Source organism: Podarcis cretensis (genome assembly GCF_951804945.1).
Source record: "Podarcis cretensis genome assembly, chromosome: 14".
Lineage (NCBI taxonomy): Eukaryota > Metazoa > Chordata > Lepidosauria > Squamata > Lacertidae > Podarcis > Podarcis cretensis.
The window spans coordinates 1,282,038-1,295,925 of NC_137183.1; the positions used below are offsets into that span (position 1 = coordinate 1,282,038).

General features: G+C 47.1%; 2 protein-coding genes and 1 long non-coding RNA gene across 8 annotated transcripts in view; 2 read left to right on the top strand and 1 right to left on the bottom strand.

Annotated features, from left to right (window-relative positions):
- Positions 1–1,824, top strand: part of CIB2 (calcium and integrin binding family member 2) — a 50,702-nt gene extending 48,878 nt beyond the window's left edge. For both annotated transcript variants that reach the window (XM_079953511.1, XM_079953513.1), the window contains exon 5: positions 704–1,824. In XM_079953511.1, coding sequence (XP_079809637.1) covers positions 704–725 — 22 coding nt within the window. In that variant the 3' untranslated portion in view covers positions 726–1,824. The remainder of the gene's footprint in view (positions 1–703) is intronic.
- Positions 1–13,011, bottom strand: part of SH2D7 (SH2 domain containing 7) — a 60,699-nt gene extending 47,688 nt beyond the window's left edge. Inside the window, exons 1-6 of one of the 5 annotated variants that reach the window (XR_013833049.1) lie at positions 12,859–13,011; positions 12,389–12,478; positions 9,794–9,959; positions 8,390–8,614; positions 6,623–7,588; positions 5,379–6,132 (exon numbers count right to left, since the gene is read on the bottom strand). Coding sequence is in view for 4 of the 5 variants with exons in the window: in XM_079953327.1 (XP_079809453.1) it covers positions 6,073–6,132; positions 6,623–7,588; positions 8,390–8,614; positions 9,794–9,959; positions 12,389–12,478; positions 12,859–13,001 (1,650 nt within the window). In the remaining variant the exon portion in view is untranslated. Of the gene's footprint in view, positions 1–5,186; positions 6,133–6,622; positions 7,589–8,389; positions 8,615–9,793; positions 9,960–12,388; positions 12,479–12,858 lie in introns of those variants that run through there. The other 4 variants (XM_079953328.1, XM_079953329.1, XM_079953327.1 and 1 more) reach the window with 4 other exon arrangements.
- The window catches only part of LOC307203028, a 42,422-nt gene continuing 34,196 nt past the window's right edge, over positions 5,663–13,888 (top strand). The window contains exon 1 of the long non-coding RNA XR_013833075.1: positions 5,663–5,674. This is a non-coding gene — a long non-coding RNA (uncharacterized lncRNA). The remainder of the gene's footprint in view (positions 5,675–13,888) is intronic.

Genomic DNA, 13,888 nt, shown 5'->3' on the forward strand with positions numbered 1-13,888 from the left:
TTACTGACCGACACCAGCTCCTATGATAACGCAAAGGTTGCAGGTTCAATTCCCACCTGGTACAGCTGGGGTTGGGCTAGATGATCCTCGGGGTCCCTTCCAACTCTAGAATTCTAGAATTCTGTGAACCACCCTCAGACCTCCAGGTATAGGGCGGTATATAAATTCAAACAACAACAGAATTCTATGGTTCTATGATCTTTACCAGTCTCCGGTTTGCTTTCATGTACAGTGGTACCTCGGGTTACATATGCTTCAGGCTACATACACTTCAGGTTACAGACTCCGCTAACGCAGAAATAGTGCTTCAGGTTAAGAACTTTGCTTCAGGATGAGAACAGAAATTATGCTCTGGTGGCGCGGCGGTAGCAGGAGGCCCCATTAGCTAAAGTGGTGCTTCAGGTTAAGAACAGTTTCAGGTTAAGTATGGACCTCCGGAACGAATTAAGTACTTAACCCAAGGTACCACTGTACAATTCAAGGCGCTGTTTGCCCAGGGGTGTTGTGAGTATTTGAAGGAGGGGCTCCAAGATGTGAGCCCACCGTTCAGATATTTGTGACAAAATATTTAATCCACTACACACACACCTGAGTTTTGTCTGTACTTCATTTATTTACTGCATTTATATCTCACCTTTGTCAGCTCTTCCAAAGCGATGCTTCTGCTCTGCTGTTACCTTGAATCATGTTTATGTCTCTGCAGCACCTTCCATATACGAATCTGAAAATGTTGGGCTGAGCTGCTGGGAATAATTTGAGGCCTGTCCTGCCTCTCTGAATCTCAAGCACGGCATGTGTTTGCAGGGGGAGGGGGCCTACATGTCAGCCTCCTCCTCTGAATTCTGTAACAGAGGAGTGAACAAATCTCCGAGTTTCACAGTAACAAAGAGAAGAAGCTGTTTCTCTGGAATGAACCTGTGGAGACATTTGGCTCCCCCCACCTTCACCGTTGGCCAGTGATGTGGCAGGCAGATGAAAAGTTGTGGGGTGGCCACATTGTTTTAACCAGATCAGATGCTGCTTGGTGTGTCTCCCTGCAATTTTTATATTTGTAAAGATTTGATATTGTTGTCCCTCCAAGCAAAAAGGAAAGAGCGATCTAGCAGAGACTCCCAGAAGGTAATGGATAAACATAAAAACCGGCCTTACAGGAGATGTCTCCACCGTTGCGTAGCACCGTCTGTCCGGAGCTGTCACCTGACACAGATGGATGTGGCTGCATCCGTGATCGTGGAAGATGGGTGTTCGTGCCCAGGGAGCCACTGGGCTGGCTTTAGGTGCTTCAGCAACCAGTATTGTATGGATGCTCACATCCTGAAGAAACTTGAAACATTTATCTTTTTTTTTTTTTAAAAAAGTAATATATTAGCAAACAATTCTTCTTCAAATGGACTCTTTTTGAATCATCTTGCTGGCATCCAATGAGGGTCTCATTTAGTTTCATATTCAATTCAACAATTCTGACATATTGCAAAACAACAACAATCACACACACAAGATGAAGCCAAGAATATACTCATGAAAAAGTAAAGAGGAAGTACATCACCAAGAATAAGGACATCTCCTGCTTTTTAAAGAAAGCCAGCTATGCAATCTTCCTCCTCAAATGCATGGCAGCAACCCCTGACTCTTGGCTCTCATACCCTCTCTACAAAACCAGCTTCCTTCCTTTTCTTTCCATGCCCAGTCTTGGCTGAAAACTGGGGCAGGATGACAATCACACATGTACAATAACTGTTCTCTAACAGTCTTATAGAAGGGCTCTGATACATATTTGTGGCTTCTGTATCCAAGTTGTCCATGATTAAACTACTCCTGATTTTATTCTTCTTGGTGGTTTTTTGGCCTGGTATAACGAGAATGATTTCTGAAATTAGTTCTGGAATAGGAGCTTTAATATTCATTCATTGCATTTATATCCCACATTTTTTATCCAAGTTGCTCAAGGTAGTGTAGATGGTTCTTTCCCTCCTCATTTATTCCCCACAACAACCCTGTGAGGTAGGTTAGGCAGAGAGGTAGTGACTGGCCCAAGGTTACCCAATGAGTTTTGTGGCTGAGTGGAGATTTGAACCCTGGTCTCTCCCTGGTCTTAGTCCAACACTTTAACCACTGCACCACACTGCCATGTGTGTTAAGCAGCATTTTATTAGGTTCCTTTGCATTGTTTCCACCCTTTGTGTTACTGATGCATGTCTTGCTAAAACACTGCACAAAAAAGCACTCCACAATGGCTCTGCTCTGCCTCTACCATCAAAGGCATATGCATTTGAATACCAGCTGCTGTGGATTATACAAATCATCACACCAAATCAGGTGTACAAATCACACTACAATTGCTTGTAGATATGCTTCTGTGGGTTTAAAAAAAATCATTGTCTGCATGTGCATTGGTGATGTGGACGGGGTAGGATTTTAAAAAGGACTGAATTCACTCTGAATTCTGAAGAGAAACTTGTCCAAAAGGGATGGAGGAGGATCAATGCATCCATTCTGCTTTGGAAAGAAGACCAGGTAATTCAGAACTCCCAAACCAGGGGAGGCCTCTCTGGACAGTGGGCCAGGGCACCTATTATCATTTCACATGTGACCAGCAAGTTCTCTCTTGCTATCATGACACCGCCCCATCACATTGTGAATTTTCATGCTTTCTCCTAATGGCTGCTAGAGACAGGGGGCAAAGAAACTTGCCACAGCATGTGGGAATTAACCAGGACCAGCCCAAGGCCTTCAGACAGGCAGGCAGAAGGTCCCAGATTCAATCCTTGGCATCTTTTCTGATGATCTTCCTGAGGGGAGAAGTGACGGCTGCCCACAAGAAAACAGTTCATTCAACGTAGAAAGTTGCCTTATATGGAGTCACACCATCATCCCAGGATTCCAGACATGGCTGCCTCCCAGCAGAGGCAGTTTTAGGGTAGTGCGACCACTTCTGCCACATTGGGCACACTGCCATGGGGGGGGGGCACATCAATGATGTCAAACTGAGCATGAGAGGCGGGGGAGGGTACCAAATATTAGCATTGCAGAGGGCACTGCTGAAACTTGCAAGGCCAAAGTCTCCACGGCTCCCAGCCCTTCCTGGAGGCGCCAGGGGTTGAACCTGGGGCTGTCTGCATGTAAAGCAGATGTTCTGTCATTGAGCTGCAGATGGAGCCCCAAGATGGGGAAGGGAAGACTTCAGAAACAGAGCAAGGAGGACCGAGTGCACTCAGGGACCATGAAATACTGATTGAAGGGACAGGATGACAGAGGGACAGGATGAGAAACTGGGGAGGAGGGCCAGGGGAAGGTGGAATTGGGTGACTGGAGCACTGAACAGAAGTACCCAAAATGAAATGTTTTGTTTAGGTATCCAGGATTTTAATATAGATGCAGTTTGAGGATAGTGTGTCAACCCCGAAACAAAAAGTAGCAGCAAAGTAATTTTGAGTATTGGACCCTCCCCCCCCCATTATCGTGGGTGCTTAGGGTGATTCCAGATGGCTCCAAATCCCATCACCCCCGTTGCATCCCGGTGATGAAAGTGGCTAGAGAGATTTCACTCTGTCTGTCTGTCTGATAGTGCCATTCCCAGCAGGGTGCCCTGCTTGACTTCAGTCCTACCAGCCCCAGCCAGCATGGCCAAGAGGAAGGGATGATGGGAGTTGTGGTCCAATTGCAAAGGGAGAAACACAGATTCCCCATTCCTAGGGGAGAGAGTTATATGGACCAAAAGGTGTACTGAAAATCCCCACAAAAAGGTAAAGGACCCCTAACAGTTAAGTCCAGTCGCGGACGACTCTGGGGTTGCTGTGCTCATCTTGCTATACTGGCTGAGGGAGCCAGCATTTGTCCGCAGACAGTTTTTCCGGGTCATGTGGCCAGCATGACTAAGCCGCTTCTGGCGAAACCAGAGCAGCACATGGAAACGGCGTTTACCTTCCCGCCTGAGCGGTACCTATTTATCTACTTGCACTTTGACGTGCTTTCGAACTGCTAGGTTGGCAGGAGCAGGGACAGAAGCTCACCCCGTCGCGGGGATTTGAACTGCCGACCTTCTGATCGGGAAGCCCTAGGCTCTATGGTTTAGACCACAGCGCCACCCATGTAGCTCCTAAAACCCCCATAGTCCTGTGATATCTCCGGTCTGTGAATTTGGGGTCTCCTGCTCAAAGCGGGGCAGTTGGGTGCTGTGTCACACTGCTGGCTGCGGCTGATGGGAGTTGTAGCCCAAAAGCATTCCCTGGGCACCAGCTTGACAAAAGTCATTATAGGAGTTGTCTCCTGGTGAGACTCTTCTAACGATTCCCACCCTGTTACTTTTCTATATACATGTTCTTTCATAAGCAAAATATACCACCCAAAACGGGACTTTGTTAAATGACCCCCAACTGTTTTTCTTTAGTTTTAGAATTTATGCTTTTATTCATTTAGGATGTCCATGTGGCCCCTGGAAGGTTGAGCACGAGAGAACTTGGCCCTTGTGGCATAAAAACCTCTCTGCTCTAGGGCAAAACTAAGCAAATGAGGGGACACTGAAAGGAGGAGAAAGGGGGCTTGTGATGGGCTTTACAAACATTTCAAAGGGGGGCAAGTGCCAGAGCGTGTCAGGCCTTGACTTCTGTCAAGGTCAGGGGTCAGCAAACTTTTTCAGCTGGTCTATTGTCCCTCAGACCTTGTGGGGGGGCTGGACTGTATGTTGCCATGATTATGACCCACATTTTTGGCAAAACCCCTTATTGGGACCAGCCCCAACGTTGCCCAAATGTGACTTTTTTTGGGGGGGGGTGTTCCCTCATACACCCACGCTGCTTCCTTTGCATTTTATACATTGACAGTTCTTATTTCTCTCGTGAGGTGGGGTGGGGGTGGGGTGGGGGCTGAGGTAAGCGTGCCATTCTTGTCAGCCCTGGAGAGCGTATGCGCATGCATGGGTGAAGGGAAAAGCCGTTGGACACGCTAAGTCAGGCTGGCGCCGCTCAAGCAAAAACCTTCTTTTCCCCACGTGAGGGAAGATGAGGCGGCGGTGGCGGCGATTTACCTTTCCTTGGCCCGCACCGTGTAGCCCATGAGCGGCCTCCCCAGCAGAGCGCAGAGCTGCATTGGAGTGCAGCCGCCCAGGCGCCCCCCGCATCCTCCAGCGGGGAGCACTGCTGCCACAGACTCCGGCGGGCATCGCTCCCGAGGCGCCGCAACTGCCTTCCTGAAATCCAAACTGTGGCTCCTTTTCCCTCTCCCCCACCCCGGAAGAAAAGATTGCTGCGCGTGCGACGGGCGGAGAAGGGGCTTGTCTTCAGCAGCGCCCGCCTCACTTTTGAACCCCAAACCTGGCTGAGTCACAAAAACCATTGTGCATGCGCACACTATGCCGGCTGCCTGGATCCCGCACTGTCCACGGGCCGGATCTAGAAAGCAATTGGGCCTGATCCGGCCCGTGGACCATAGTTTGCCAACCCATGCCAAGGTGAAGAGCCACTTCAAATAAATAGGTAAATATGGTTTTTGCTGCTAAGGATATCTCTAAACACCAGACCTGATACTTATATGTCAGCAGAACCGTCTGACTGAGCAGATAGGACGTTCTAGAAAAGCATGCATGCCTTGTGATGGGAAAAGGGACTTCTGCAAAAATGCAACCATTGCAGCCCAGAGTAGGAAATAATGAGGTTTCGTAACACGGTGGAAGAAGACTGTTAGGAAGCCAAGCTGCTGCTGGTTCTCATTTAGTGATCTTTAGTACAGGTTGAGGCTCAGAGCAACAGTTCAAGCACAGTGCTCAGAATTTAGTCTTCTTTTCTGCAAACAGGAATCTTCTGGGCTTATCACTCTGGTAGGGAAATAAATTACATGAAGGTTTATTTCAAAAGGAAGGCAGAGAGAGATTTTTAGGTAGTCTACCGAGCAGTTCTGCACGAGGGTAATTGAAAAGGCAAGTTTTGCATCCTGGAAAGTTCATCTTCAGCTTGGATTTTAATCTGAGCTGGGGAAGAAATCAGGGCTCTTTCCCCACTTCCCACCTGCCACACCTCCTTCAGAACACCCCCTCCTCTTCACTGCTGTTCCAGCAGGGGCATCATGGGAGGGACGGAATCATAGAATCATGGAATTGTGGAGTTGGAAGGGACGCCAAGGATCATGTAGTCGAAGTCCCTGCATTGCAAAATATGCAGCTGACTCATAAGGAGATTAAACCAGCAATTTTGGTGTTATCAGCACCACAAACTATCCAACTGAGCTAACACAAAACTCTTTCACCGCTCCCTTTTGCCTTGCATGCTGCTATGCTGTGACCCAGACACCAGGAGCACTGGGAAGTATGAATTTCTCAGTGTTTCTGACCTTGCTAACTGCATTTCCCAGCCAGGTGCCTAATTTGCAGCTGAAGCAGTGTGCTGGGCACCAGAAAGGCATGGGGCGGGAATGGAGAGCAGGAAAAACTTCTATTCCAACACTCTGCTGCCATCACTGGAGCAGCAAAAACAGATAAGGGAAGTGGGCACATGTTGGGATCTGGGGGAAGGATTGGGCCCTGTTCCATCCTGGGTGACACCAAAGGGGTGCAAGTGCAACAGGATCTGATTTGGATTGGTGCTGGGTTTGGATGAGCGGAGCTATTTTATGCAAGCTGAGTAGAGTTTACCTTTTGGCTTGCCTTGCATTCTGCTTCTTTTCCAGGACTGAAGTGAATTTGTTCATAGGTGTTCTCTGCAGTGAAGACATTCCTTTTTGAGGAAAAGGCTTTGGAGAACGGATCAGGGCTCTTTTTGCATGGATTCACAGTATAGACCTGTGCCTTAGAGGATCTCCCAGTCTTCACAGAGATTTGATCATAAGTCTCTTTGGGCTGTATTAGTGAAGACTGGAGAAGCTTTTCTGAATTGGGGTCATGGGTGATGCCCTTTGACCAAGTAAAAGGAATCTGTTCATAAGTATTGCTTGCCTCATCAAGATCATCACCATGGAGGGGTGCTGTGTATTTAGGGTGTTTCATCTTAATAATCTGCCCATGCATGTTTCCCCTTGGCAAATCTGGCAAACTCTGGGGGTGGTTTGGTTCCTGAGGCTCTTTCTCAAACACAAGAGAGCTGGCATAGGCTGCAAATAGAGACTGCGACCCCCAGAGTTCTGAGGAGGTCACAGGCTTATTAGGTAACTTAGGAGACAGCTTGGGAGGAGCTGAGGCAGGAGGGTTTAGCATTGCTTTCTTGGGTGTAGCAACAGAGGATGGACCACTGGTGGGGGCAGGGAATGCCAAACAGCTCTTGTCTTGGTCTCGGCTAATTATGGAGTAAGTAGTTTCTGGATGGGAGTTTTCTGTGACTTTTTTGCCATATAGACTATCAGATTGCTTAGTCAATGCAAACACGGTACTTGTTTTTTTCTTGTAGGGAGAGGCACTAACTTGGCCGGGTTCTTCAGGCTTTGGCAAACTGTCCACCAACACTTTGCACATGTCTTTTGGCACCTCCAGGCTCCTGTTGTCTAAGGGGTGTTTCTTCACTGCTGAATAAGCAATGCTTCCTTCAGTTCCAAAGTCTTCCTCAAAGGTTTCTGCTATTAGCAAGCAGCTCTTGTCTGGCACCAGTGGGGCTGCTTCGGGGTCCTGCTGAGATGGAAAGGGGCAGGAAAGCAAGAAGAAATGGCTGAGAGTTCTTAAACTGGCTGTCCAGTTCTTAAACAAGGATTTCAAGATGAGAGAGGACAGTGATCTTTTCAAAGAACATCAAAAAGAGCTCTAGTGAGTCAGGCCATCGGCTTATCCATTCCAGCATCCTGTTCCCACAGTGGCCAACTGGATGCCTATGGGAAGCCCTGAGGCAGGACCTGAGCACAGCTCTCCACTTCTGATTTCCAGCAACCAGCATTTGGAGGCATATCACGCCCCCCCCCCCCCCAGTAGAGGTACAACACAGCCATCCTGCCTCGTAGTCAGTAGGGGTGGAGAAAGAAGTTTGATTCAGTTCACATTTCAAGGAACCTACATAAAGAATTTCACTGGCTGCTGGCTATGTTCCTGGTTTTGGTGTGTGAAGCCCTATAGAGCTTGGGATCAGGATACCTGAAAGATGGTCTCACCCCTTCTATACCTAGTTGATCACTAGGCTCTTCAGGTGAGGGTGACCAGCAGATGCCATCTTACCAGAAGGTCCATTCTGCGCAACATAGGAACCAGGCCTTTTGTGTGGTCGCACCTCCTCTTTGGAATTTCCTCCCCTTGAATATTAGGCATTGCCTCTCTTACCTTTTTGGCACCTACTGAAGACCTTCCTCTTCCAACTTTTAAGTAGAGCGAGGGTTTGCCTCTTTTAGTAATTGGTCTATTTAAAGCCATTTAAACTACTGAAAACCACTGCCAGCATCTTTCTAACAGTAGCCACTCAGAGCTTTTTCCTCAAGAAAAATCTACCTCTGGGCTCAGCTTCCGGTTCTCCCTTGACAAAGACTCCTGCTGCTCCTGAAGCTTTTTCCTGGGTGTCGCTGACTGGGGGCTGCTGTCTTCTTTTGCTGGCCTGGGGGCTGGTGAGCTGCCAGACACTTCTCTGGTCAGCTCCGAAGTGGTGCTTGCAGAGCTTTGCTGGAAAGCTCTTGGCTGATGCACAGAGATTTCATCATAGATGCTTCTTTCCTCTTGCTATCAGGGTATGGAAAAGAAATAGAAAGGGGGATAACAGTAGTTAGATTTGCAAGAGGATTTGAAGGAAAAATGGAATGCTGAATTAGATGGACCCTTGCTCCAGGGAATATGTCACTTTCAGTTTTTCTCAACTTTTCATTTTCCCAGCCTTAAATGTTAACACAGAGTTTTCAGGCAGCTGTAGAAGTTAAATGAATCCTTTCCTGGAGCATCCCTGCAGTTGAAAGAATACAAAGCCCAGTGTCCCTTGACCCCCATAACCTCCTTGTCCACCCCACACCCCTCAAACTACACCCCCCGGCCTGCCTGCACCCTGCCAGCTACAGCCTTCGCAACCACCCCAACACCCCCAGGGCCTGCTCCTTCTCAGGGTCTCCTTATTGTTTTTATTCAGCATGGCAGCTGGATGGGTGGCTGCCAGGGGGCTGCCAGGCCGGAGAGTCAAAGCTTCCCATGGTGGCACTGGCAGTGTCAGCAGTGGTGCCCCCCTTGTGCCACTCCCCCTTTCTCTTCCCCCGGGCCTGGTGCAAGACTTTCCCCTCTTTCCCTCCACCCACCTTCTCCAACTTGGGCAGAGGAGGTGGCGGTGGAGGAGGAGAAGGCCTCACTTGGCAACTCTCTCTACCTCTGCTTCCCCCAACACCAAGCCATTTGCGGTTAGCGTATCTCTATGAAGATGGGAATTTGGGACTCTGTATGAGAAAGTGAGAAGCAGTGATGGCTTAAGGGTTTTTGTGACGGTCCCGGCATTTTGGGGGCAGTTGGAGACTATGCCCTAGACTTGTGTTTTCTAGTCCAACCTTCAGGATCAAACTCCAATAACAAAGTTATAATAAAACATAAAAACAACACAGAAGATCAAACATGAAAATGCACCCCCAACCCCCCAATAAACCCCAACAAAACTCAGCAAATTATATCAGAAAGTTAAAATAGGCTATAAAATGTGTTGAAACATCTGGGCACATAAAGAGGTGCTTATCCAATTTTAGGGTACCATCACGTCCAGATGAACGGGATTGCTGATCGCACTGCTGTACTTGGCTAAAAGCAACAGGATGACTCTATCTGTGGTTGCTTTTGGCAAAATGTAATGCTCAGATCAGCAATTCAGTTCACAGGATGACTATAGGAAGGATTATATTTTTGAAACAAAGTCTCTAATGCTTGACTCACATTTGGACAGGCCGTAGTCAGATTTTCTCTGAAAGGCTCTATCTTGGAAGTCTGGTAGTAGCTTATGAGCTCCGCAAGGCTTGGATGGGTCTGGGTGTCCCCTGATATGACATAACATCCATTCCGTTGACAACTGATGACAAAATGGCGGCATCGATCTTTTCCCCTGCGGTCAAAAGAAGTGCCCCTTTTAGGACTAGGCAGAGAGGAATTTCCACTGGTCTAGGAGTGTGGGCAAGGGGAGCAGAAGATCTGGGTGCATTGTTAGCGACAGGTCCTGTACCCTTAGACAGCTACTAAGTCCGCTTCAGAGAAGATGATTCATGTCCTTGACTGGGACGGGGGCAACTCAGCTCCATGCACAGCCTGCAAACAGGGCTTGACCAGGGATGCTTCCAATGTCCTCCTCATTTAAATTTCAACCTGAATTAGCAAAGCACTTAGTCCATACAATCACTCCATACATTTAAAAATATATTTTTTATTTTAATAATAATAATAATTTTATTATTTATATCCTGCACATCTGACTGGGTTGCCCCAATACAATAGAAATGTTTGAGAGATTCAGAAATGAACAATAGCTTTCCTGTTTGACACCGTATGGTCCACAACTCAATACAGCATACATGTAAAGCATTATTATACCACTTTTAACAGTCACAGAGAAGCCTGGGAACTGTAGTTTATAGTTTATCAAGGGTGCTGGTCTCACAGAGCTGCAGTTTCCAGCACCCATAACAAACTACAGTTCCCAGGATGCTCCATGCCTGTAAAAGTTCTTTAAGCGTATGATTTGGAGGTAGCCCCAGTTGATCTTTCGTTATTCTGGGTTTCCTAACTTTGTCTCGATTACTGTGCACCCAGGTTGGCAGCCATCGCCATGTCTTGTGGCAGTGAGTTCCAGAGTTTAACTATTTTCTCTGTTCAGAAGTGCTTATTTCCGTCTGTCCCAAATTTCTCACCATTTAGCTTTGGTGGACAATCCCTGGTTCTAGTATTAATGAGAAAGAATGAAAAACGTCTCTCCCGTCAGTTTCTCCACAACAGACATGCTTTTATAAACTACTATCGTGCCCCCGACCTGCTTCACTTTTTCTTCCTAAACTAAAAAGCCACAAATGATTGTGACCTTTCCTCATACAGGAGTTGCTCTAGACCCCCATCATATTGGTTGCTCTGCTTTGCATTGTCCACTTCTCTCCAATAGCCTTTTTTTGTTACTGCCACCAGAACTGCTGGCATTTGCGGGTAAAGCCAACACATTAACACGTCTGAATTTGCATGAGTACCTCTTTCACCATTTGTGGTATGACTAGCAAACTATCTGAATGGTCTCGATTAGCATCAGGAGTCAGTTTTCTCTGAACAATCGGCTGCTCTTATGTCACAGAAAGTGATGCTTTGAAGGTGAGCCAGGCTCCACAACAGGACTGGGGAATCCTCCCATGGTCGCTGGGCTGCAGCTCCCAGCATTATTGGCCCATGGTCCCGCTGGCTACGGCTGTGGGGAGCTGGAGTCCATCACCACCTGGAGGCCAGCTCTGCTCTGTAACAAAATTGGCAGCACCAGAGCTTCAAGTTCTCACACATGTGGGGCGGAGGTGTCCTGTCCATGACCTGGCCATGCTGAGGACATCACAAATGGCACCCTGAGAGGAGAAGGAACTTTCCCACAAACCAACTCAGAAGCCTGTAAAAATCCATGGAGAATAAGGCTATCAAGGGCTGCTAGCCACACCAGTCACTATACAGTTTTTCAGAAGGTGGCTAAAAGAAGGCAGAAATAGTTCCTGCTGAAACTCTACTGGCATGGAGTTCCACAGGGCAAGCTGCCAGAGGGAAGCTGCCATATCCCATACACTTACCAAACAATCGCTTAAGGATGGTAGACCAGGATCCATCCCCACCCCACTTATAAACCTACGGCCAAAATAATCATTTCAGTGTCAACAGAGCCAAACAATATCACCAATGGATCTCACCACCTGTAGATGAAACCTGCAGAATTTGATCCAAAATCAACCCACAGTAAATCCACTGAAGTTAATGGACATGCCTAACTTAGTTCCACTCATTTCAGCAGGTCTATTCTGAGTAGAACTTGATTCAATTCAGTCTTAGGAGGGACAACTGAGAGTATTGCATCACAGTATTGCATTTCCTCCTGATTGCAGTCAGTGGCCTCAAATTACATGCATCTCTGGAATTTGTTCCCTGTTGCCCCATCATTCCTTCTCTTTCCAGTGCTCGGGTGACACATGCTGCTCCCTAAGTAGTCTACCTAAGACCATCTACACACAAGAGAGAAAGCTTTCAGGAGGCTTGAAGGGGCCCAGGGCTTTCAGAAGAACACCAAATTTATATAGAGGCAGCAACCCTTGGGGTGGCCATCCACCCAAACCACCCCATGGGGACTGAGTGGCCACAGAAAGCGGACTGCCTATTGGAGGAGAATGGCAGAGAGCGAGAGCAGTGATTCTACATGATGTTCTGCTGGAAGTCCAAAACAAACAAACAAAAACCCAGTATAAGACAATTTGAAAATGGTGACATTTTCCAGCCCAAAGAGACAATCTAAACTCAAAAGCTTACCTGTAGGAGAGGATGTATCCAAACGATCTCTCATTTAATCGGATGAGAAAACTGCCAAAGCTTTTTTCTTTCAGCTGCTCTTCAGTTTGCCTGTACAAAGAGACAGCTTCTTTTATAATGTCACAGCCTGATTTGGTACAGAAGTAGAGGCTAGACATGAAAGATTCTGTCAGTTTATGTTTTTTCTCCATTTCTCATTTTTCCAATTGTAAATTCAGTTCTTAACATTTCCACATCAGTTTGCATTTTTTAAAAGTCCTCAAGAAAAGTGGATCTAATAAATCCTATCCCGATGATCTACTCACTAACCCACAGCAACCCTATCATGGACTCTCCTGTTAAGCACATTTTCTTTTCTTAATAAAAAGAGAAAGGTACAAAACCAGCAGCCTCCCATCAATCCCAAATCATCTACTTCAAAAGACAGTGGCAATTAACTAAAACATTCATTTCAGTGCTTTTCTCCTTACTTCCTTGTAATGAATCCATGGAACCATTCTGGCAAGCTGCCGTCCTGTAACATAAGAGGAACTTGCGTCTGCAGAAACCACCTCAGCACCAGGTCCTTGAGCATCTCGGATGGCTGGTTCTCAATTTCCAGGCTGGCTTCCATCCCTCAAGCAAATTGCGGTGCCTATTATTTATCCAGAGATGGAAATAGCTGAAAGAGGGAGGGGAGGAAAGGAAGAGTTGCGTGGTTTGTATTATAGCCTCCTAGAGATCTCATTTGCTTACAGCTTTCTCTTCCAAAGAGTAAAAATATAAACAGAGGATCATGTTTCCTCAATAGCAGGGATAGCATGCAACTTTACTTTGGGGCAACTCATGTGACTTTCAAATTGTCTGACAGAGCCTGAACCTCTAGCTATTGTATTTTGTTGCATTTTTATCCCACCTTTTTCTCCAAGGAGCTCTACGTGACACATACAGCTCTCCTACTCCTTATTAATTTCCACAACAACCCTGTGAGGTAGGCCTGAGGTCACCCAGTGAGTTTCACCGCTGAGTGGGGAAGCAAACTCTGGTCTCCCAGGTCACAGTCCAACACTCTAACCATTGCACTTCACTGTTAGCAGAGGTCCAGCAGCTCTTCTTGTTAACCAAGTGATCCAATCAGTGTCAATGCACCCCATGCCAAATCCTGGCCAATGCACTAACAAGGCCCACATGTGACCCCTAGCAGCTGTTATTCAGAAGCATATCAGTTGCAACAGGGGAGGCAGAACCCAGCCATCATGGCTGTAGCCATTAGGAATGCGGGGAGAAATTGGAATCCATTCTCAGTTAAAGGTGGACCTACATAAAGAATGGAAAGAACCGTACCGGCTGCCGAGCTAAGGTCAGGGTGCTGGCTTTGGTGTGTATCACTTGGAACTGGAAGCAGCGTCTCATCCCTTATTTCCAATTGATATCCAATTGATCAATGAGCACTGCAAGGGAGCATCTCCTGCAAATGCCGTCTGCTCAGGAGGCCCATCTATGCAATGTTGGAATTGGGCC